At 47.1% G+C, this 24,076-nt stretch overlaps 1 protein-coding gene and 1 long non-coding RNA gene across 5 annotated transcripts in view; one reads left to right on the top strand and one right to left on the bottom strand.

The window, feature by feature from the left end:
• Positions 1 to 24,076, top strand: part of frmd4ba (FERM domain containing 4Ba) — a 44,139-nt gene that overhangs the window by 6,845 nt on the left and 13,218 nt on the right. For 2 of the 3 annotated variants that reach the window (XM_023793986.2, XM_023793985.2), the window contains exons 1-9: positions 9,060 to 9,221; positions 12,532 to 12,597; positions 13,446 to 13,540; positions 15,065 to 15,157; positions 15,570 to 15,654; positions 17,796 to 17,852; positions 18,529 to 18,551; positions 22,853 to 22,936; positions 23,775 to 23,840. In XM_023793986.2, the coding sequence (XP_023649754.1) occupies positions 9,060 to 9,221; positions 12,532 to 12,597; positions 13,446 to 13,540; positions 15,065 to 15,157; positions 15,570 to 15,654; positions 17,796 to 17,852; positions 18,529 to 18,551; positions 22,853 to 22,936; positions 23,775 to 23,840 (731 nt within the window). Of the gene's footprint in view, positions 1 to 9,059; positions 9,222 to 12,531; positions 12,598 to 13,445; positions 13,541 to 15,064; positions 15,158 to 15,569; positions 15,655 to 17,795; positions 17,853 to 18,528; positions 18,552 to 22,852; positions 22,937 to 23,774; positions 23,841 to 24,076 lie in introns of those variants that run through there. The other variant, XM_023793987.2, reaches the window with a different exon arrangement.
• Positions 14,855 to 17,731, bottom strand: LOC111834558 (uncharacterized). 2 transcript variants are annotated; one of them, XR_002836032.2, is made up of 3 exons: positions 17,447 to 17,731; positions 17,210 to 17,340; positions 14,855 to 15,422 (listed from the first exon to the last, which is right to left on the bottom strand). It is a non-coding gene; the product is annotated as an uncharacterized lncRNA (long non-coding RNA). The 2 variants fall into 2 exon arrangements; XR_002836031.2 differs by having other exon boundaries at positions 17,210 to 17,731.

The raw sequence follows: 24,076 nt of genomic DNA, 5'->3' as shown, positions 1-24,076 counted from the left end.
GCTACTCAGGAAGTTGATGATAAGAAGGCCTATGATGTCATCTACTTAGATTTCCAAAAGGCTTTTGATGTTGTTCCCCACAAGAGGCTCTCACTTAAACTCAAAGCGACAGGTATTTTAGGAACTGTAGCGACCTGGATTGATAACTGGTTAACGGATAGGAAGCAGCGAGTAGTTATAAGAGGCTCAATGTCACAGTGGGCCTGCGTTCATAGTGGGGTACCGCAGGGTTCAATTTTAGGACCACTTTTGTTCCTAATTTACATAAATGATATAGACACCAATATATACAGTAAACTGGTGAAATTTGCAGATGACACCAAGGTGGGTGGTGTAGCAGATACTGAACTAGCGGCTCAGCAGCTACAGCGGGATCTTAATTTAATTAGACTGGGCTGACACCTGGCAGATGAAATTTAACATAGACAAATGTAAGGTACTCCATGTAGGGAGCAGAAATATAAAGTACAGGTATTTTATGGGACCTACTGAAATAAAGGTAGCTGATTATGAGAAAGACCTTGGTGTGTATGTTGATGCTTCCATGTCTCATTCTCGCCAGTGCGGGGAAGCAATAAAAAAGGCCAATAGGATGTTGGGGTATATCTCCAGGTGTGTGGAGTTTAAGTCAAGGGAGGTAATGCTAAGATTATACAATTCCTTGGTGAGACCTCACCTAGAATATTGTGTACAGGTTTGGTCACCATATCTTAAAAAGGACATAGCGGCCTTAGAAAAGGTGCAGCGTAGGGCCACAAGAATGATTCCTGGTCTTAGCGGAATGTCATACGAGGAAAGGTTATTTGAGCTAAATCTGTTCAGCCTCAAGCAAAGGAGACTGAGGGGGGACATGATCCAGGTCTATAAGATTCTAACAGGTTTGGATGCTGTTCAACCGAATAGTTACTTCAGCATTAGTTCCAATACAAGAACTCGTGGCCATAGGTGGAAATTAGCGGGAGAACATTTCAAACTGGATTTAAGGAAGCACTTCTTTACACAGCGTGTAGTCAGAGTATGGAATAGTCTTCCTGATAACGTAGTGCAAGCTGAATCCTTGGGTTCCTTTAAATCAGAGCTAGATAAGATTTTAACAACTCTGAGCTATTAGTTAAGTTCTCCCCAAGCGAGCTCGATGGGCCGAATGGCCTCCTCTCGTTTGTATAGTTCTTATGTTCTTATGTTCTTATGATTGAAAACAGGTACACAAGAAATCAAGTGTGGTGAAGTAGACATATTGAGCGACACCCTCTGTCAGGCAAAGGAGTGAGCACAGTGCCCACATGTTGAGCGTTTTAGCAGATTGATGTCCTGTAACCACATGGTGCCAGTTGGGATTGTCATTGGCTATCGGCATTTGTGTGGTGGACAGAGTCACCAGCTACCTGAGATGGAGAGGAAATATTTAGCTGTGCCCAGGGGGTTAGTATACAGAGTTATATAGAGAGGAGACGGTCCTCGGTCCATCAAGCTGTGATCCCCCCCTCGCTCAGCGACGCCTCCTCCACCACAGACAGGACCGTGCTTTAGGAGGTGCCCCTTTGGATAGTTCAGAGCCTTGGCTGTGAATCAGACACTGACGAGCAGCGTCCTGGGGAGCCGGATCAGTCGCCCCTCCCCCGGGGGTCGGACAGTCCTGAGGGCCGTCAGGATGGCTGTGATCTGTAACCAGGAGAGACACGGCAGGCATCCAGGCCCCGAGCGGCCGCCATCACATTAGCACATTTGCTGAGACCCCATCATAGCCCTGAAGGATGCCCATGAAGCGGACATCCCACGCCCATCCCGTCATCCCCACAATTAACAGGAATCGTCCAAATTAAAGCAAGAGGGTCCTAGAAGAGGCCCAGCTGCCATCATCCGCTCCCCTTTTCAGCCACAAAGACCCACTTTCATATCCAGGCCAGCCGAACGCTCTGCTGGCACCTGAGAGTGAGCTTTCTGACTGAAGCCTCCAGAATATTCCAGCAGGTTTGCCCTGTAATCCAGGTGTCTGGACATGCATGTATCAGACCTCTGACGGAGGTGGCTTTTTGGGGAGATTCTCTCGTGCTGGTCGGTCCCTCCTCCATCCACACTGCGGCTTTCCTCTCGGTGCGGCTTTACCCATTAACGGGCAGCAGGATGCCAGGAATGCCCTAAGCGGCATGGACACAGACTTCTGTGTGGAGTCAAATGCAGGCCAGCGGCAGTGTACGCTGGACTCCGAGGCCCAGCCGCGAACGCCACGGCGCTGTAGCAACAGGTATCTGGGTCTGGCAGTCAAGCACGGACCCGCCTGGTGCTGCTGGCAGAGATCTGGGGATGGCGTTCCAAAGGCAGAAGAGCTGCTGGAGCGAGGGAGGGAGAAGGAGAGGGAAGGAGAGAAAGGGAGGGGGAGAGAGACTGGGAGACAAAGAGAGAGAGGGAAGGAGTGAGAGACAGGGAGAGATGGAAGGAGAGAGAGAGGGAGGCAGAGAGACAGAAGGAGAGGGAAGGAGAGAAAGGGAGGAGAGAGGGAAGGAGTGAGAGAGGGAGGCAGAGAGAGACAGAAGGAGAGGGAAGGAGACAGGGAAAAAAGGAAGGTAAGAGCGGGGGAGGAAGGGAGAGACAGGGAGAGAGAGGAAAGGAGAGAGACAGGGAGACAAGGAAGGGGGGAGAGAGAGAGAGAGAGAGAGAGACTGTCCCATGAGACTCCCCTTGGAGTGTTTTCATTTACTTCCTGGTGCCATGAAGGCATCACTTCAAGGTTATATTCATGTTTATTTATTGTTATTCATTGATTTTCTGGACATGTAGTGGCTTCTTATTAGTGACAATTAGTGACAGCTTGTGAAAAAGCAAACAAAGAAAAAATTCAGCAAAATCTGCATTCATGCCTGCACCTCAAGGTCAATAGAATGACTGATTTTAGCTGAACTTTCTGTGGAAAATGCAGGGAGAAAGACGGAGAGCCAGTCATTCTCCTTCTTCTGACGTCTCCTGGGAATGTGGTCCCCTTGTGGGGCAGCGGAGGTCCGACTCCCAGGGATGCTGCTGTTGTGTGATCATTATCCAAAGATGCGTGAGTGTCCTGCTAACAGGGAGCCAGCGATGCAGAGGGTCACTAAGTCATCGGTGGTGGAAAAGGCCCAGAAAACATGGACAGCAGACGGAATAGATCCAATAATCTAATTAAGAGATTTGATTAAATTAGCCTGGAGACCTACAGTGGTCAGAGGAGCTCAGTGTCTGTTTAATAGATCATATCGCTGCCATTTCTGCCAGTTTGAAACGACAAAATGTTTATTACAATCTGATTGCTTATTGATCCCAACACTCATTAATGCATTTCCCCCCGCCACCGCCCCCCCCGGTTCAGTGCAGCATAGATGTTCTGTAGATGCAGAAACCTTCTGAGCAGTCAGCCATTTGCATCCTGCATGTCCAAGAGCCATTTTTTATCTTCCACATCTGTGTACCGCATGGATTTATAACTTCAGCATGACAAGCCCAGATTGCTCTTGTGGGAAGCTGTCTGCCCACACTGGCCCTCAGAGGCGGGTCCTACCCATTGTTTACCAAATAAACGAGCCATAGGCGGACCCCACATCTGACATCGGCTTTCGCAAACCTCAACAACAAGGTCCTGAAGGCGCCAGGCCAGAGTAGGGAGCACAGTCGCAGAGGGCTGCGGAGCCCAGGTCCTGTGACGCATCTAATGAGAAAACCTGTTATTTAAATATTGACATGGTGTGTTTCAGACAGGCAAATGCACGGACGGCCCTTGTGATCCATTCTTTACATCATATTGTGTCAGCTGAAGGCTCAGTGATCTCTGCTTGATGGTAACATGGGGGACACTGGACCCTATTCTCTGGTGTTGCTGCCTTCATAAGCTCCCCCCACTTATAATTGAGTGGGCCAGTAATGAGTGGGGCAGCCGCTGACCTTGGAGCGGGTGGGATCTGCTGCAGTGAGATGTGCTTGGTTTCTCACGGAATTAAGTGGCGTCCCGCAGTTCTGGCAGTTTCATATGAAAAAGGTGACCAGGTCCTGCAGACTCATCCAGATATGTGTGAATTCACAGGACAGGTTCTGGACAGATTTGACAGATCGGGTATAATAACTGAACAATTATTAATACTTCAGTAGTAATATCATGAATAATTTCAAGCTACATTTAAAATCTAATTTAAACCCTTCTGCTAATTAAACGATTCAGTGATACTGCTCCACCTAGTGGTACTACTTTACCTACTTCATGACTATTTTCTTTATTCCCAGCGGGTGTCTAGCGCAGTGCTTCACAGTCTGATCCTCGGGGACCCCTAGCCAGTCCAAATTTTTTTGCTCCCTGCCAGACAGTCCACGTTTTTGCTCCCTGCCAGACAGTCCACGTTTTGGACTGTCTGGGGGAACCGAAGGACCAGTTTGAGAAACGCTGCCAAGCATGGGAGCCCCCCCGCCCCACCCCCCGCTAGCATGGTGATCATGCTCAGCTTACAATTGTCCCGTAACACATGACGCCAGATGCCTGAACCGACCCGGAGTGGGGGGTGACATCACCAGGGGACAGTGACAGCTGGTGCTCAGTGACGTGCGGCTGGCATCCGAAGCCCCTGCTCGCCATTGTCTCTGTGGGTGACGCGGGGGTGAGTGTGACCCCGGTGCATTCAGCCATGATGCTGGGGAACAGCACATGTGTCAGACACGGGGGGGGGGGGCGCTAAGCCATGGTCATGTGCTGCTCTTACAGGTGACTCAGGAATCGTCAGTCTGCCTCATTCAGTTCGTTAGATTAACGAGAAACACAAAGTCCCACTAATTAGCTGGTGGCCTTTCCGTCTCTTTATTAACTAGATCTGTTTATGCTTGAAGAGACTTTCTGCTGGGACTGTGCACCCCCCATGCATCCGCCCCCCCCCCCCGAACATTATGTCGTGTGGACGTCAGACGTGTTTCTGCTGCCCTGCAGGAATCGTGTCTCTGTCCCTCTAGGTGTGCATCAGTTTGCGTTGTAGCTGGATATTAATTTGCATTGTTCCGGAAAGCAAATCCCACGCAGGCCGGCTGCTCATCCTCATGCATTATTTACTACCCAGTGCCACCATCCTCCACCAGCTTTTGTTTAACTGCCCCCACCTCTAAAGCCCCTGGTTGTAAATAAATTTGGTGCAAACCCACTGGGGCCATATTCCAATGGCACGATCCTCCCCCCCGTAAAATAATTATATTTCGCATCTGATAAGGACTAGATTTCGTGTTGAATTTTGTTCAGCCAGGTATTTCCATGTTGGCTCGCCTGAAGGCCGGCTCTCATCTTCCTTTCATTGGTTCTCAAGAATGATACTAGACTTCGGTGTATTTCAGATATGGCCACAGAGAACCATCTCCTTGTCAGAAATATTAACGCTTACGCAAGTGCAAAGCATCCTGGCGCCAGAACCATGGCAGCCAAGCTTGTTATCTGAGTTTCTCAGAATGCATCAGCTTGGCCCATACTAATGCAGGGCTTGTTTATTTGTCACGTTCATGTTGTGCCTGTTCGTGGGTTTTCACACTGTTGGGAATTTTGGGAAGCGTGATTTAGGTGCTAAATAAGCCGCTATATCCAGTGCTGGGCCGTGCTGTAAAGTTGCCTTTAACACATTTCCTTCCATCATCCACATCCGCATCCTGATTCCAAATCAATGACATCTCATTCGCATTTTCAGTATGTTCGCTCTTTCATGATAAAGTGAAATCTTTTCATTTATTTTTTTATGAAGTCTGTCCTAAAACAGCATGTCATTAAAAGGTACATTATGTTACGATTGTGATTTGGGAAGGCGATCTACAGCAACAACGGAAAACAACTGTTGTATTCACCTGTAGGATTTATGTTCAAAGGTGCTCAATTGTTTGATTGTATATTTCACATGTACTTAATCTGCTGGAGATAAACTCACATGTCTGATAGAGACCGAGGCCCTGTTTCCTCATATGTGAGTATTTTTTCCTCCTGGGCTACTCCCTGCTGTGGCCCTGAGTCAGATTTGTGCCTTCTGTCCGCTCCCTCAGTTCCCCCGCTGCCCTGTAGTCCTTACATGCCTCTGCCCATGCACTGTACCCTATGTGCGGCAGCTACAGGCTCCTACAGGGATATTTCGGTAATACGGACAAACAACAGGATATTGTTTCCACATGAACGCTTTCGTAATGAGCTGTGAAAGCCGGCTCTTCGCTCCTCTTCTGGAGACGTGTGAGGTTACGGAGCCAGTTGCGCTGCTCCCTGAGCCCACCTCCCCATCTGGTGTGGTTCTCACTCATCGCCGGCGAGTAGTTCAGTCACGCAGGGGCACGCAAAACCCCATCTCAGCCGTCATACAGTACGTGTCCTCTGCGTGTTGGCATTTCGAACAGCAGGAGCAGACCGGTATGATTTGCAGAGAGAGTGGCGTGATTTTTGCGTGTGAATGTGGGTGAGAGCGATTGTGTCATCCAGCGGTCCATCGTGTCCAGCTGCTCCCGGCGCCATGGCGACAGGCTCTCAGCCATTATCAACTCGCCTGTCTCCATGACGCCACAATCATCACCAGTTTCCCCCTTTAGAAATACACAAAATAAAAGGTTCCTATAATGTCAATGTGGGATATTTTCGTTATCTGCATCGGTCGTATTGACTTGTTTATTATGGACATCACTGATTGCCATGCTTCTCCTGATGTATTTAAATCTGAAGGAGTCACAAAAAGAGGGTACGTTAGGTCATTGTTTCCCAACCCAGTCTTCAGGGAACCCCGGACAGTCCATGTTTTTGCTCCCTCCCAGCTCCCAGCCAACCTCCCTGCTCCCAGGAACATCAAATACCTGGTACAGGTGCGCTGGGAGCTTAGAGGAAGCAAAAACGTGGACTGTCCAGGGTTCCCCCGAGGACTGGTTATGCTGGGCCGGCAGAGCCACGGTCCCTGCTCGCTGGTCACATGCCTGGCCGCTCCCGGTCCTATTGTCCGTCACCTAAACTCCTCCCCATTCCCCTTATGGCCCTCAGCTGCCCTGGATGCTCCGAGGTGTGATAACGGCACTGACATCGCAATCCGTACGCACAAACAACAAAATATTGTTTCCAGACGAAAATATTCAAAGCGCCACAGACCCAAAAGCCAGACTTTCGAACTGTCGACAGTGTCATTCGGAGCTGTTTGTGGTTTCCGGAGGCTAGGCTGAGATGTTTGCATCCTCCTTCACGTCATACTGAGTAAACCCAAGCAATTAAAACTTATTTTAAACCAAGACTGATTTTTTCCCTCATCTCGTAAAATAAACTGTGAAAGTACAGAACGATCCGGGGGTAAAACCACGGTCGTGGGATGAGGCCCTGAGACGGCCTTTGGCGCCGCAGATTTGCCGGGTGGGATGTTTCCATCTTGTCTCTCAGCAGAAGGTCTGTGTACAGATGCAGGATCCCTGCGGGCCGAGGAAGGCGTCACCATCTGTCGTTAACATCTCCCCTCCACTCCCAAAACACAAGTCATAGCTTGGACATGGAAAAATCTATCCATTGCTATTTAAAATGGCACATAAATTTAGCATAAAATCAGTAGATATAGCTGGAGAAACGGTTATTTTTAGGAAGAAGGGAGTTTTACTTTCCAAACTTAAATGGCACCTTTTTGGTTTCAGTGAGTCAGACGAAAGCCCCACAGTCTGCCCTCATCGCTATTCTTATAGCTGTGCGTTCAACTGCAGGATCCGTCTGCTGCTCTGGGGGAAGCTGATGACCTTTTCAGACTCAGAGAGACGGTGCGGCTGCAGAAATCCGGGCCGTGCAGCTCGTCTCTGAGAGTCCTGATCAGTGGGGCGTTTTAAGGATTCGGCCCTGGAGGCCATTACAGGTGTGACTCCTCTCAGGGGGGGGGGACTCAACTGAGGACGGCGATCGCAGTACAGGAGAATTTTAATTTTGACAGCACATGCGGTTAAAAGACAAAAAGCAACAGACAAGTTTCTGGAAAGTTCTGAAAAATTGTGTATAGTAGACGTCGATTTGTACAGTGGGGCACAGTCTATGGAGATAAGATTGTGTGTCTGAGAAGAGTGTGCATGTGTGAGTCTATATATGTCTATGTCTGTGTGTGTATGTGAGAGAGAAAGAGAGAGACAGATATAACAAATGTCCTCAAATTGTGATAAAAACCTGTTCTTGTGACATTGTGGGGACCATTCTTTTGGTCCCCACAAGGGGAAATTCCATTTTCTAAAAATCTGTGACTGCAATCAAAAAACTAAAAATGCCAAATGACTTGTATTTTGTTTGGTTACTTATGGTTAAGGTTAGGGCTGGGTAGGGGTTAAGGGTATCATTGATGGGATTAGGGTTTTTCCGTAAAAATTAATGGATGGTTCCCACAAAGATATGACTACAGGTCTGTGTGTGTGTCTGTATGTCTGTGTGTGTGAATGTCTATGTCTGTATGTGCCTGTGTGTGTGTATGTCTGTGTCTGTATGTCTGTGTGTGTATGTCTGTGTGTGTGTGTCTGTATGTCTGTGTGTGTCTGTGTCTGTATGTGTTTATGTGTCTGTATGTCTGTGTGTGTGTGTTTGTCTGTATGTGTGTTTGTCTGTATGTGTGTCTGTATGTCTGTGTGTGTGTATGTGTCTGTGTGTGTATGTCTGTGTGTGTGTGTCTGTATGTCTGTGTGTGTCTGTGTCTGTATGTCTGTGTGTGTTTATGTGTCTGTATGTCTGTGTGTGTGTGTTTGTCTGTATGTGTGTTTGTCTGTATGTGTGTCTGTATGTCTGTGTGTGTGTCTGTGTGTGTATGTCTGTGTGTGTGTTTGTCTGTATGTCTGTGTGTGTGTTTGTCTGTATGTTTGTGTGTGTGTCTGTATGTCTGTGTGTGTGTGTGTGTGTGTGCGCGCACGTGTGCAGCAGGCTGCGGCTGTAAGCTGTGTGCCTGCTCTCCGGCTCCGGGCCTCCTCTCCCTGGCACCCTTGGTGAGTGGCTCAGCTGGCCCGGTCCCAGCGAGCGGCGAGAGAGCAGAGCGTGGCACCCGCCTCCCGCCGCTCCCGCGCATTACCTCAACGCGCAGCCAGCGCAGCGCCAGTCCTCCCTCAGCATGGCTTTGGGCTTCATGTGTGGGGCAGAGGACCTGTTGCTCAGAGGCGGCCGGCTGGTATGGGGCCTGGCCGTGCGGGCGCTGAGGGAGTGGTACGAGAGCGGCCTGGGGCCATGCCAGCGATTCGTACAGCGCTGCCACCGGCTGCGGGACCTCTACCAGGTAGGAGGCCAGGGGGCATCGATCAGCCTATCAGGTTACCTGAGGCTCTTATAGCTACGTTCCTGACACCTATGAAGATACGTTTTCCGGAAAAATCTGAACGACGGCATATCAAAGCTGAGGGAGTCTTTCTACCAGGTGTAATATCGCGATTCACTGACAGCCGACTGCTTCTCCGTGCGTCAGTGAAGCATGCGATTCTCCTCTGGCCTCCATGCGGACGGCGTCAGAGAGGATGCCTGATGGCATATCGAGACCGGCGGCCCGCTCTGACAGGTGGCCACGCCGGATGGGACTTTTACGGGAACCTGTGAGCTCAAGGCGTCGGTTGTTTCGATCTGTGCCAGTGATGTTTAAAATGCAACTGGGCACTTCCGTATTCGTTTATGGCTTTCTGCTGCTGTTAGTGGCTTTTGAGGGTGCATCTGTCAGTAAGGCCTCTTTCTGCATTAACTTCCAAACTGTGTGGATAAAGGGCTGATTTTCTGCTGCGTCGGGGGAGCAGCACAGCGGTCAGGGCTGCCAACACGGGCTGCTCAGTCGCTTCAACTTTGGCCACTTATGTCATGTCGGGCGGGAATGTAAAGTCTGAACTCCATAAAGTCTCTGAAAGAGGAGGACCTAGCGGACAGATGGAAGCCGTTACGAAGCTGGACAGCAGGCTTGTATATTTGCGGCTTCGCAGGGCTGTAAGTACATGGAAGTCACTCTGTTGTGGCGACAGTTTCATATGCTGGTGGAATGCTTGGTGAAGGCTGTGCCTCTGACCATGCACGCTGGACACTGTGTTCATTTACATATTTTGGGAAATATTTCAATGAAATCAGTTTTGCTTTTTACCTTGGTTCTTAAAGTGAGGCTTCGTTTCGACCATTATGTCTCTGTGGAAGTTACCTTTGTAATTATTAAGATAACATTTAAAAAATCGTATTTATGTAAATGACTGAGCTCGGGAACGCCTAGAGATGCCCGGTCAGTGGCTGCTTGCTGATTCCCTCAGTCAGTCTCTGCTCTGCGCTCCCTCCCTCATGGACGGCACTTTAGCAGCTAATTACATTAGCAGGGCCCCTACGGCTCCGGGGCCGGCAGTAAAGCCGTCTCTAGGTCACCAGTCACTGTTTGAAGTTTCATATCCCCTCCGGACAAGGTTTCAGAATGATGACCCCCGCCTGCCCCCCCGTCAGCCAGACCCTCTGGATATCATGTGACACGGCTTTTAAGACGGCTGACCTTCCTTAGGGCTGCGACCCCCGTCGCCGGTTCCTCACCCCGTACGCGGCGTGTACGTCGCTGCATGCAGGGTGAGGGTGTCTGCTCTCGGCTCTGGCTAAAAGGAAAAGCGTCGTGAGTCTGTGTCGGGTGGCTCGGGACCCTGAACATGGGACACATCCTTGGGATGGTGGGTCCCATGGAATGAAGGGTGGGGGGGGAGCACCTCGCGGGGGGTGCGCGGTGAGGCTGCTAAGCGGAGATTTGTGTCGCGGGTCTAAGGGAGCAGCTGAAAATGCACAAACTGTCCAAGCTGGGCTTCCTGGGCTTCGAGCTTCTGTTGTTCCAGGGTGGCTTCCTGAATGTCATTTTACTGTAATTTGAGGACAGCCCCTTGCACCGATCCCCACATGGCGCACATTATCCCAGGGAGCGATGACATGAATGCTGTTACACACACACAGCCATAGGGGGCGCCTGTGCTCAATGACACCTTACAGTAACTGCAGAAATGCTGTGGGTTCATTCCACTGATTCACACATATATAAAAACAACAACAAAAATACTCTGAATGAGATTTAATTATACGTGACATGGATAACCATGCCATCATTACAAACACTCTACAACAAAAGAAATTCGTGTCTGTTCCAGACTGTTTTGAATGACATATTTGTTGCCACAGGCTCAACTGCGGCATGGAAAAATGCCCTGACGCTAAACGTTAATTAGCGTCTTCTTTACAGTACTTTAATCTCTGGTTCCAGTCTTCCTATATTTAACCAGACATGAAGGGAATTTCATGCACATGTAAGTCTCACATTCATGAAGAAGCCCAGTGCTGACCTATATATCCACAGCGAAGGCTCTGTTATGTGCTGCAGTGTGATTTGAGGTAATTTGTCTGAAACAAAGCAGCTTTGATTAATATACCTCAGGTCACATAATGACACCCACTCAGCCCCTTAAGAGGTTACCATGGTGATTAATCTGGCCGTGGACAATGCGGCTTCTGTAATTAACGGCTACAATAATTCCTTCCAATAAAAAGGATTATAAAGAATCCCGTGTTGTCCATTTAGACTGGCTGCTCAGATTTCTGCGAGCCGTCTCCACGTGCCTTAAACATGCGCATGCTTTCCAGAAAGCTCACCCAGCTGAGGTTCAGCCCTGACCCACGCAAAAGGCACTTTGTTTTCAGACAATACAATAAAAAACACAAGAGACCAAGTATGATAGAGACAATGACGCCACAGTAGACAAACACCCATTTTATGCATGTATAAAAGACACATTAGATGTAGAATCTGAGAATAAAGTGTTCAGGTTTGAGTCTGGCAGCATTTAGTGAGTAATTAGCCTTCGTTGGGGACTGTTCTATAACAGGATGTCTTTTTCTACATAAAGGCTCATTCAGCACAGGTGGATACCGTGTCTGTCTTACCGTAAACACAGGAATAAGCGTCTCAACCACATTCCTGAGGGCAAAACTCTCAAAGCGAGAGTCTGATGTTAGCCTAACGGAGAAAATGTTGTGTGATGTGGTCAGCAACTGGGGCTGCACTGCGTACAGAGATCTTGCACCTATTTATGTTTTGGGAATATATGCTGTGAATCTTATGGTTTTACCAGGAAAAAGGGAGAAGATACGTATTTTAGACAGTGGCATGGAATTATTTTTGATCTTTGACAGTAACAGACTTTTCATTTGGAGAGTAGTGACCTGCCCTCAAAGGAGAGTCATTTATTTATTTAAATCAAGCACGCTGCAGAATAAAACAGCCTGGACTCGCTTCAGAGTGGTCAAACTCACTGACCCCACCCAAAGACACACTAATGCGTTTTCACTCGCCAACTAGGAATACAATTTTCAATTCCATTTTTCTTCCTTTCTGGCCTGAGAGCACTGGATAAGGGCAGACACGTTTTTCCAACTGAGGCTTATTTATGAAAAGAGACACCGCACAAGGGCTAGCAAGGGTCAGGGACGGCTGCGGCACATGCAGATGTGCCGAGAGACGTTCAGGTGGCTGAGGGGCTCAGAGGCAGACGGGCAGGACGCAGATGTGCTGATGGTGTGGTTCTGCTTCTATTCCTCAGATGACAGAGGGCAGACTCTGTCAGGTTCACCTCCTGGATGACAGGAAGCTGGAACTGATGGTACAGGTATGGCCTCATTTTTTTCACATTAGACTGTCAGTCCATATCAAAGAAAATTCAAACACATATCACACACACAGTGTGTGGCTCCGTGGGGCTGTGCCTGTGATTGGGAGTTTGCTAGTTCAAATCCTGCGATAGCTGCTAATCAGTCGCTAGTTGAAATCCCAGAGTGATTTCACTGTTGGGCGCTTGAGCAAGACCCTTAACTCAAAAAATGTATGTTGCTTTGGCATCTGCTAAATATGTAACATATTCCTTATCATAGAAATTAAAGGATACACATAAAATAGACCATACACACGCCACATATTTGTTATCATAGAAATTAAAAGATATATACTAGATATGCAACTTGAATAGGACAAATGGGTATAGAAAATAGATGGATGTATGTAATGCATCATACTCCGGCCATGTATTCCTTATAGTGGAAAGGAAAGGACCTACATATAATAGATCACATACACACTACACAGTCCTTCACATAAAAATCAATAGATATCATAGATGTATTATTTTCAGTGGTAGCTCTGGAGCATGAAAATGAAATGCTACATCCCAAGATGCAAAAGTCATCAAAATGACTTCAGCCACTGCCTGTGGTTGTGGCTGCTGGGGAAGCAGCCTGACCAGTATTATGATATCAGGGCGTGATTGGAAGGACGTCAGCGTTAAGTGATGATCAGGAATGAAACGATACAGAATGTCAGCCTTCAAAGTATCATCAGCCTCATGAATGTAATGTCTTATGTTTAACCCATGTATTCCGATTTAGCTGGTCTTTTTAATCAGTAAGGTATTTAATTCCTGGAATACATCTGAATCCCTGTAATGGCTCCTTTGTCCAACAGCCGAAGCTGCTGTCCCGGGAACTCCTGGACTTAGTATCTTCCCACTTTAACCTTAAGGAGAAGGAGTACTTTGGAATCACCTACACAGGTGACACGTAAGTACATGTATGAATACATGTGTGTACACATATGTGTGTATGTGTGGGACGGGGGGGGGGGTCACATATTGTCTTTTAAAAGGCTTCATGTTTGTTGAACGGTTGCCTTGTGCTTCATTTTGGATGCAGCTGTATTCCATGTTTTCTTTTAACATTTGGGAATACACAGAGCCGTCAGCTTCCCAGAAGACAAGGGAAGCTGGATTGGGTGAAAGGAACTAAAGTATGCCATGAAAAGACCACAAGCGTCATGTGGACAGATAGTTTACCGAGATCCTTTCATCTTTATCCAGTCCACTGTCTCTGTGAGGGTCACTAGGTCAGTAGGTGGGCTGGGTCATCAGAGACTGTCTCTTTTCTATCAATGTCTTCAGCCAGAAGAGATTAAATAAAGACTCCTAACGTTATAAAGGTACAACTGTCTTAAAGTGATGTATATGATGGTCAGAGTATGGAACTGAACAGGAGGATTGTTTAAAAACATATATATAATCTTGAGAGAATCCCATCCATCTTGCAACTTCATGCGCAAACAAGCACAGGGCGCAGGGCACGGGTACACCCTGGATGGGATGCCAATCCATCACGGGACACGGGGCTGGGGTACACCCTGGACGGGATGCCAGTCCATCACAGGGCACGGGGCTGGGGTACACCCTGGACGGGATGGCGGTCCCTCACGGGGCACGGGGCTGGGGTACACCCTGGACGGGATGCCAGTCCATCACAGGGCACAGGGCTGGGGTACACCCTGGACGGGATGCCAGTCCATCACAGGGCACAGGGCTGGGGTACACCCTAGATGGGATGCCAATCCATCACGGGACACGGGGCTGGGGTACACCCTGGACGGGACGCCAGTCCCTCACAGGGCACAGGGCTGGGGTACACCCTGGACAGGACGCCAGTCCATCACGGGGCACGGGGCTGGGGTACACCCTGGAGGGGTTGCCAATCCATCACGGGGCATGCACAAACAAGCAAACACACACGTACAGACACACACACTATAACAGATTTAGATTCAAACCCCCACCCCTGGGAGGGCCAGGGCCACAGTGCTAACCACTGAACTGCCCATGACCTGGTACTCTCAGATACAGAGGGTGACCAGTTTAAGGGCTACTCAGAGGGGAAAAAAGCATACTGGGAATGAGACAATTCCCAAAACTGCTCTGAAAATAGTTCGGCCAGTATCTAGTTTTAAATACACACAGTCCTACTGGGATAATTATGTTTCTATGCTATTAGCTCTTGTACCATTTCTTACAAAATGTAATATTAAAAATTAACAGTGTAATATTAAAAATATATATGAAAATTCAATTTTAATAGTATTACACCTTGGAGAATGACATACAGTACAAAAGGATTACAGTACAAAAGGGTTTATGTAAATTAACAATCAGGGGTCAAATTCATATTTTCAACGAATCCTGACAACATCATGGAAAGAGCAAAGAAGACAAAGTGATACAAAATCACCAGAAAGTGACAAATGTGATGTGCCTCATGTCCCAGGGGGCAGTGCAAGTGGCTGCAGCTGGACCGCAGAGTGCTAGATCACGACTTCTCCAAGAGGACAGGACCAATCTCCCTGAAATTCCTGGTCAGGTCAGAACTTCCACATGACACACATGCAATCTGGTTTAAGAAGAATACAGACTACAGTGATTCTTCATATTTGCCGGGGGTTGTCCTGCATGTGGTCCTCTCACTTGCTTAGAGTGTAAAGACTGCGAAAGAAGTTCACTGAGTAACAGCAGTTTGGGAGATGGGTGTGACCGGCATGTGCCTTACTGCTTGATATCCAGCAGGGGGCATCAGTCCCAGCAGCTCCATATGATCTGGCTCTAGAAGCCACACCATATAAGTAAATCTATCACAAAGATAAAGGTATAAACTATTATCAATTGGGTGTAGTCAAGTTGTGCTCCAAACATTTGCAGAAATCAAACCCGTCAAATGTGTAGTTATTTATATGCAAATATTGTTTCACGTTTATTTCCTGTGTTTGAATTCCCAGGTTCTATATTGAGAACTTCACATTTCTGAAAGAAAACATCACGGTAGAATTGTTTTTTCTCAACGCCAAAGCTTCAGTGTATAATGTAAGTTATTCTTACTACTGAGACCAATAACACCACCAGAAGTGTCTGTGATCCTTTCCTTCTGCATTTCTCATCCATTCATTCATCCATCACCACTTAAGCAGTATCAGTGCACAGAACACATGAAGATATTCATATAAGATCAATTTTGGGACCAGTCCACTACCAACTAGTACTCCAAGGCTAGTAATTATTAATAAAATTTAGTTGAAAACATTTTCCTTACAATACATAAGGAAACAAAACCGTTTTGGACCCACAGATAGGGCCATTCAGTTGCGTAATTTATTTTGGAAACGCGTTGTTACAAGACTGCGAATTGCTCGAAGTAAAAATTCTTTTGGACAACAGCAGTGAAACACGGGCGGCTACGTCGAATTCTGCGCAGGAAACCCTGCCGATAGATCTAAACGTTTAAACAAGCTTGGTAGCCAAACACCGTCAGTATTCGCATAGCGCGACACGCGTGATTGTTCGCCACTTTTCCATTTGAAGGCGCCATTTAGGCCTATGCAAGCGCTAGCATGGCAGGCGGTTATTTTGATAATGCATTCCTCAGCCTAGCTTTTCATTTTGTTTATAGAATTTGAACCCATTTTCTTTTTGTTAACATCTTTTCTGTATTCATTCTAACGAAAATCGCCTTTCTTCTCTCCAAAATCATAATACTCAAACATTAAGTATTGCTGACTTCTGAAACCTTTTTTTTTACTGTAACAGCAGGGAAAGAACAATGAACCAATTCATTGCTCTCCCCTGCTCTAAAAACGTGTATAAACGACTTGAATCCCACAGGCAGATTCAGCCTGGGGATCTCACTGGCAATGCCGTATTGTTTTTAGCAAAACTTTGGATCGAGTCTGTATTAGAAAAGGGAACGCTTCATCAGGCATTAAGAGCTGGACCGAAACGGACAGAGACCGCATTACGGGCCAAAGCAAAGCCGGCAAAACGGGAACTCCGGATCAGTCAAACACGTAGACTTGGCGGACGCCCAGAGCTGCATATTAGGGGGATTCTGAGGATACACCATTGCAAATAATAATGACATTAAAGTAAGCATGCAGTAACTTACTGCGTGGCACCACATTCATCAACACCCCACCTCTCACTAAATCAGACAGGCAACTCGATCGTTTTCTCCTATGTAGATTTTTATCGTTTCTTTACCAAGGCGATGGACAATATTTTTGCGCCCATATAATAAGAAGCGATAGTTATTGCATAATTAAAATCGTAAACAGAAGTCCCAAGATGGACCTTGTGTTATTAAGACTGCGATCCATTGACTTCCTTTGCTTGCCAATTTCTACTTGAAATTCATATGTAGACGCAAATAGGCCTACATGGAAAAATAATCATTAGCCTATACACACAGCAACAAATATATCTCGACAACTTCTGCACTGCAAGTAATTTTTGTACATCAAAGATTAGCCACAACGTCAACACCAAGCATATATGCAATATTGTAACTAGTTGATTAACTCCATGTAATAGCAGATTCGGGTAAACATGATAAACAATGTGATGCAGACGGATGAGATCCATGTACCTGGTAGCTGCCCTCGGATCTTCGTTGAGTGACCTAGTAACTAACTGCACGCTGTTCACAACGTTTGACTACATTTCAAAACCAAGTCAGCGGCGAACTCTCCGTCGGAGATACAGGACGATGCTATTTCTCTAAAACGCAAACAGATCAGGCGGGGGGTATTTCCTCCTGCTTTAAATTGCAGCATAAATAACAAAAAATATGTACAACTGGAAGCAATGTTTAAATTGTAATTACCGTTGGGAACTTGAGCGATGAACCTGCTAGTGAGACCGTACCATGTTGACGTTACGGAAAATCTGCAGTTTTATTACCAATATCCACGTACATCACTGTGTTATCTCAACTCCAAGACTTCTTATTTTTCCGATTTGTGAGAGTAAAGTAATATACCGGGATTTTTTTTTTAAGTAATGAACCCTATAGTCCTCCGGCTACAGGCGCTAATGGTTCAGCCCGTAACTGTCCGGTAGCTGCCGTGTGTGTGTGTCTCGGCTGCTGGCGATCGTGTCAGGTTGCACTCACGCTCCGCTCGAGTTTAATTCATTTATCCCCCCCCCCCCCATTTCGAATTATTCTGCGACAGGGTGACATTGAAGTGGAGAGTGAGGATGTTTTCAAACTAGCCGCTTACGCACTACAGGTAAGAACGTTCGTCTTGCTGTTTTGTTTGTTAGCCGGAGTTTTGGGAAACTCGCTTCGCCTTATTTTGTTGTCGACTAACTAGTCAAAACACCATAAAATCAGATCGACGCGCTAATAACGCGGCTTAAGCCTTTATTGTGTATTCCGCGCTTCACTTTTTGTATGGGACAGTCATACATTAACTAGGTTACTAACTAGTAGTGTGTGTGCGGTAGTGGCGAGCGCCTCTGAAGTAAACAGCACACGCTGTAATGAATGCAGGTACGAGGCGCGAGTTTCTCCACTTCTCCCAGTTCGCTTTGATGGCACCAGTTTAAACAAGAATTTCTACGAGCTGCGGGGTCACCTGCAGTTTTATGGCTCATGCTTTTTTTAATATCATAACTTTAAATATTCTTTTTAATAATGTGATTTTTAATGTTACGGCTATGCATTGGTGTGGTGTTTCGGTCAAATTATGATTTTCATACCTAGTGAGGAACACGCACTCCGGACGGATGCATAATCGTGTGTCATACGTGCATGTTGTACGTGAAGGTTTTTAAGTTAATCATGCATAGTCGACAGAGTTTGGACATGCATGGAATGAGGGTGGAGTCTGACCCGACACATGAAACATCGTTCGATACTTGCTTGTTATTTGAGTTTCCATTTTTCATCTCTTCACTTTGCAGGAAGCTAAAGGGGACTACGCGAGGTAAGGACGTATTTATTTTAAGAATTACTTAAGATTTACAGCGGGTTGTTGATATCTACAAAGAGACCTTTCCTATGTTGTCACACACACGGTTCTGTTAGAGACCCCCTTCTGTGTGCAGAGGACGATGGCATTTCAGCTGCGTGTTTCAGAAGATTTGAGCCAATGGTGTCTTCAGCACCCGTTTTCAGGCACACAAGCTGTGTACAGGACAGCCTGATTACACCCCACCCCCATAACACACAAACCCACCCTATCTGCTTATAGGTCACCTGAGTGTAATATATCTGTGCAACAGAGTGCCATGTCAAGTAATGCTTGTAGTAATCTGCTCTGGAGGTTTGCTCTGTTTTTATGTGGTTCTGTTCTGGGTAGCTCATAAATGAAAGGTGTCCAGTGTTTTTGTGTTCTGGAGTTTTGTGCCTAGGCATAGCTCAGTGAGCAAACACCAGCCCGAAAGTTCACTGTTGTAGGTTAATGGTTGACTGCACAGATGAGGATCGTTTAGTGCGCAGTGTTTGGAGCTAGAATTGTACATATTGTATGTCTTTCACAGTCACTCAGTTTAGATTTTGGAATTATGTTTATTAGGTTTATATAATTTTGTTTTGGTATGTTTAGCAAAATTCCTCTTCTGAAGGAGGTATTTTTGGCAAATGGCTTGTAACTTTCACTCTGCATCCCTGGAAATTTGCCCATATGAGTCCATACCAAGAATCTTAAAATGTGTTGTGTGATTCTGATGATGTTACCTTCCATTCTCAGTGTCATGTCACAGTGACGTCCTGTTGCATTAGTGCTTTAGTTTGCATTTGTTCTTGGATGTTATAACTAAGGCACTTCTTAGGGTAGTTGTTTGATTGACTGGAGGTAATTATCTCATACTTACACATTCAGGACCTTGTAACAGGGAAAACTGCTTCTTTTCTAATGACAGTGTACTGAATGTTAGTTATTTCCTCACTGATGTTGCTAATGCACCAAAGCAGTGTGTCATTACTTGGCGAAGTGTTATACTAAGGAGGGGTGATTGGTGTTTGTAATGACTGATATCCTTCTGTGTTTTTTTCCCTGGTTTTTCCCTTGGTGGCGCTATATTAATTACTAGCGCATGGTGCTGCTTGACGAGCAGTATTTCCATGTCGGCTCAGCATAAAATGGTGCACCCCATGCATTTCCAATCCGCGACATGGCGTTTTGTGACTGCATTATCCACCATAAATTGTACTCCCTCTCTGTGGAAATTCATCAGATCTTTGCTGTACGTTTTGTGAGAGTCTCTCGAAGTCTTATCAGTATATCTGTGTTGACGGTTATGTTTTACTTTTGCCGTTAAACTAAGGCACTGAGTTTTAAATATCAGCCTGCTGGGGCCTGGGGTGTGTTACACTTTGTCCTGGTGGAGTCAGAAACGATACTGTGAGAATATCTGAATAGAGGGAGGGGGGACGATCATGTTCCTGTGTGTCTGCCTCTCTCATACACACACACACACACACACACAGACACACATACACACACCTTTGGTGTGCCTCTCTCCCCCTCCCAGTCTTATACTGCTGAAAGCTGAGAGAGTGACCTGAGGGCTTTCAATGAGGCGTGTAGAGAGTGGGGCCCGCACCGCTGTGCTGGGAAATACCCGGGGGTGGGGGGGGGCAGCAGATGTGTTGCCGTTTGCCTGGCACTGCCCTCAGGGCCCCCGTCACCGTGGCTGCTTTGGTCTCTCTGGGTAACTGCTCCGGCGTCACCCCCTGCTGGCCAGATTTGTGGTGGGCTTTCAATGGGCCTGCTCCATGTAGCCATTTTTACAGGCAGTCCTGGTTGTGAGGCAGGGTAGAAAAACCACAGAATTAGGTTCCTACTTACTCCCGTGGGTTCTGTTGTAGTATTATCTTTAGCAGCAGGGGGGTGGTTTTCGTGTCGCTGTTGTGGTCCTTTTGTAGTTCCTTTAAGGTGCTTAACCTGCAATGTTCCTAGAAAATATCCAGTTGTGTAAGTCATGAAAATTACCTGTGGTGTTGAGCTAAGCAGTAATGAATGATGGCAACAACAACAGGGTCTGTGGATATTTGGGTAATAAAATGGCCATTGACTGTTTTGGCTTTATAGATGTAAACTTCCTGCTGATGTGGTTGCCAGGGTTTTATGTGGAATAAGCAGTGTGACTGGCCCCCCAGGTGGCTGGGTGTGAGCTGGGGAGGCACGCTCTGCATATGGGGAACCTCAAGGCGGCGCCATGACCGTTAAGCGTCAGTTAATCCCGGGTCACCCAACACTGCCACACCTGAGCCGTGTGCCTTTCTGCTGTATCGTGTGGGAGAGGGATGCGAGAGGGACTCGCTCGGCCGGTGAAGAAGATGAACCTCAGGTCTTTGTTAATTCCAGAGAGCCGATGGGGAATGCTAAAGTTCTTGGTGAAAGATTTCAATTTCAGTTCAGTTCTGACTCAAGCCTTTGTTTCCTCTTGTTTCTCTGCCCAAGGAGCACAGATCGAGCCTTTTAGCAGCCAGGTTGACCCACCATTTACCTGCTTTATTCCTGAATTTGTTGTTCATGTTTTTCTACTTGCTTTCATGCCAAAATCTGAAGCATTTCATGAAACTGACAATTTTTTAGTTTTGGGTAAAAATGTTGATTCTTGTCAGGAATGCTCTGCTGCAGTGAGTTGGCTGTGCCTTGCCAGCCTCTCTGAATGGCTGTCATTTAGCAGTGCAGCCTGTCGCCCGGCCAAATCATGGTCCCTTTTGTTGACTTTCTGTTGAAAAGCTCTCAGCACTCCCACCTTGTTTATGGAGTGAGTCAGAGCCGATCTTCAGCCCTTGACAGTCACATGCAGGCTCTTCAGCAGGTTCCTTCCCTCCAGATCTGCCCTTGCCTTCTGCACCATACTTTGGTGATTGAAACACCCTCTGAATTTTTTTTTCCAGGATTTGGACAAGCACTGATAACACTGTGATAACACTGCTTCATAGTGTCAGGTCTCTTGAACAATTTTCCACTGCCGAAACATACTGATTTTCATTTTACAGATAAGTTTAAGGGATTTTGGAAATTGCATTGTAGCTCTGAGTTGCTGTTGAGTGGGTTGTCGCTAAAATAAGCAACTGTTTGGCTATAGGTCCAAACCTGACTTTGGTTATGTTGTGCTGACTCTGCCTCTCAAGATATCTGGATTTGCCTGGAGGCTGTTTCCAGCTCTGCTGTTGATAAAATGCTTTGCAGGCTCCTTTTCAGCTGGATATCCCCCCCCCCCAAAGGCATCACTGCTAATGCTTCCAGCATCGGGGTATGAAAGATGTTATTTACCTGAACGGCGTGAAGCCTCGACCTTCCGTCCTGCTAGAAACACCGGCAAACACTCCATCCTCTCTCTCTGGCATCACAAACGAACATTAGAGCCTTTGGCTGTTTCCCATTCCTTCCGTGCGTTAGTCATGTGATCCAACGTCTGTCTGGGAGCAGAGAGTGAACACCCCGAAAGCCCTCCCACCCGAGAGGGTGTTGTGTTTTTTTCGTTTTGTTTTGTTTTTGTTTTTTTTTAATTTCGTCTGGTCTGAGAATCACCCTGAGTTGTGTGTCTTGCATAAACCCTCCAGCATGTGGCTTGCTCTGTGTTCCACAGCTGGTCTTTGTCACGACGTGCACAAGGAGTCATGGATACCTGTGACTTGTTACCTTGGAAACGCTGACTGCAACATTTGCTTCTTTTTTTTTTCCTCCCCTTTATTTTGCTTCACGTAGAGAGCTGAGGCCGTCTTGGAATTGTGCAGCCACAGGAAATAACCATGGGGGGAGAAGTGGCCCCTTTATGGAGAAACGCAGCATGTTGTCTTGTCCTATCCTCTGAGATAAAAAGTTGTCCTGGCAGAGAGATGTTGCTGAGATGGAAAAGCGTGCTGTGGCACGCAGGTGTGCCGTGCGTTGACTGCGGATATGTGCAGGACTGCTCTCTGCCTGCAGAAGACCTGCACTCACATGATATGAACCATGAGTTTACATAACAGGGATAAATATGAAGAGTCCCAGCAGCCTGAGGGCTTTGCATTGTGCTTTTTATGGTGTACAGCTGACAGCAGTATGCAAAGAGCTTACTGTCTAGATATGAATACAGATCATTTAGAATAGAATGTCAGCAGGTTGTTTTTGCAGTAAACTGTTGGTTTGTGTGCAGAAATCGACATTTTTTTCAGCAGCTCTCTCTAAGCTTAAAAGGTGATCTAGCTGCATTCCTTAGATGGGACTTCCAGTGTTTTTTTTTTTTTTTTGTTTTTTTTTACTGAGCGTTACTTTGTTGTTTTCAGTGATGAAAACACGAGAAGCGATCTGAAGAAGCTACCGACCCTGCCCACCAAAGTGCTGAAGGAGCATCCGTCCCTTGCTTATTGGTGGGTCCCATTTCATGGCCCGTGTCCCTGCTGCCAGCTGCTGTGTGTGTTAGCTTTTTGAGGGATAGTTCTCACTATTTTCACACAGTGCTGCAGTGTAGGTGATCAGGCTCAACTTGACTGACCTGTTTTAAACAGTGTTGCTCCCATGAGTACCTTTCACTTGTTACTGGTCCTGCATCAGAAGCTCAGCCTAGCTGCACTTATGCCCGGCTGTTTATCTGACGGCCCACTTATGCATTGCTCTGGACAAAACCGCCTGCTGACTAAATACATATCGATGTAAATTAGGTTTGATTTGATTGGCTGAAATGACGCCTGTCTCCAGCCTGGGGGCTGTGCAGCCTGGCTCTCCTCACTCTGATTGGGGGAGCTGTTGTGCAGATGCGGCCTGTTTCCCCACAGCTGTTCAGGGCAACGACTGGCAGCTGGGAACATTTCGGTGCCTTCAGGGGAGCCCCTAGTGGTGCATGCGGGGAAGGGCAGCTGCCGTGGGGGGAGGGGGGCATGCTGTGTTGCGTTTCTGTGCTACTTAGGGGCAGTGAGTGGCTCAGCAGGCTAAGTATCTCTGCCTGTGATCAGAAGGGCGCCGGTTCAAGCCCCAGCCTCGACAGAATAGTCACATGTCCACGGGCCCTTGAGCTAGGCCCTTAAGCCCCTGAATGACCCTGCGCTGTGACCCCTAAGCTATGGAGAGTGAGATGGGGTCAGCAGAGAGCAGCATTCCAATGTACCTGTACTCATACTGGTGCAAATGACATATAAAGAGTTCATCATTTATCTACCTGTTAGTGTTGGGGACCTGATTCAGTCAAGGTGTCCTGTTCTCTGTTTGCAGTGAGGACCGGGCCATCGAGCATTACAAGGCACTGAAAGGGCTCACGCGAGGACAGGCTGTCATACAGTAAGTGGTGGGGGGCAGGGGGTACAGAGGCTCAGGGTGTCCTGACCAGTCTTCCGCAAAGGGCGGGTAATTGCCTGTCGTTTAGACTGCGCTGGCATCAGCAAAATCTGCAGTGATGTACCGCAGAGCCAGACTGAGCTATGCTCACGTTTTGGGCCCCCTGTCACGGCACTGAAGTGATGCTTCCTTGGGAATAAATTCTGTTTGCTGGATTCCAGGAAAGATAACGTTACCCA

Source organism: Paramormyrops kingsleyae, chromosome 8 (genome assembly GCF_048594095.1).
Source record: "Paramormyrops kingsleyae isolate MSU_618 chromosome 8, PKINGS_0.4, whole genome shotgun sequence".
NCBI lineage: Eukaryota > Metazoa > Chordata > Actinopteri > Osteoglossiformes > Mormyridae > Paramormyrops > Paramormyrops kingsleyae.
The sequence above is the reverse complement of the archived record's forward strand: the minus strand, read 5'-3'. Positions and strand labels throughout refer to the sequence as shown.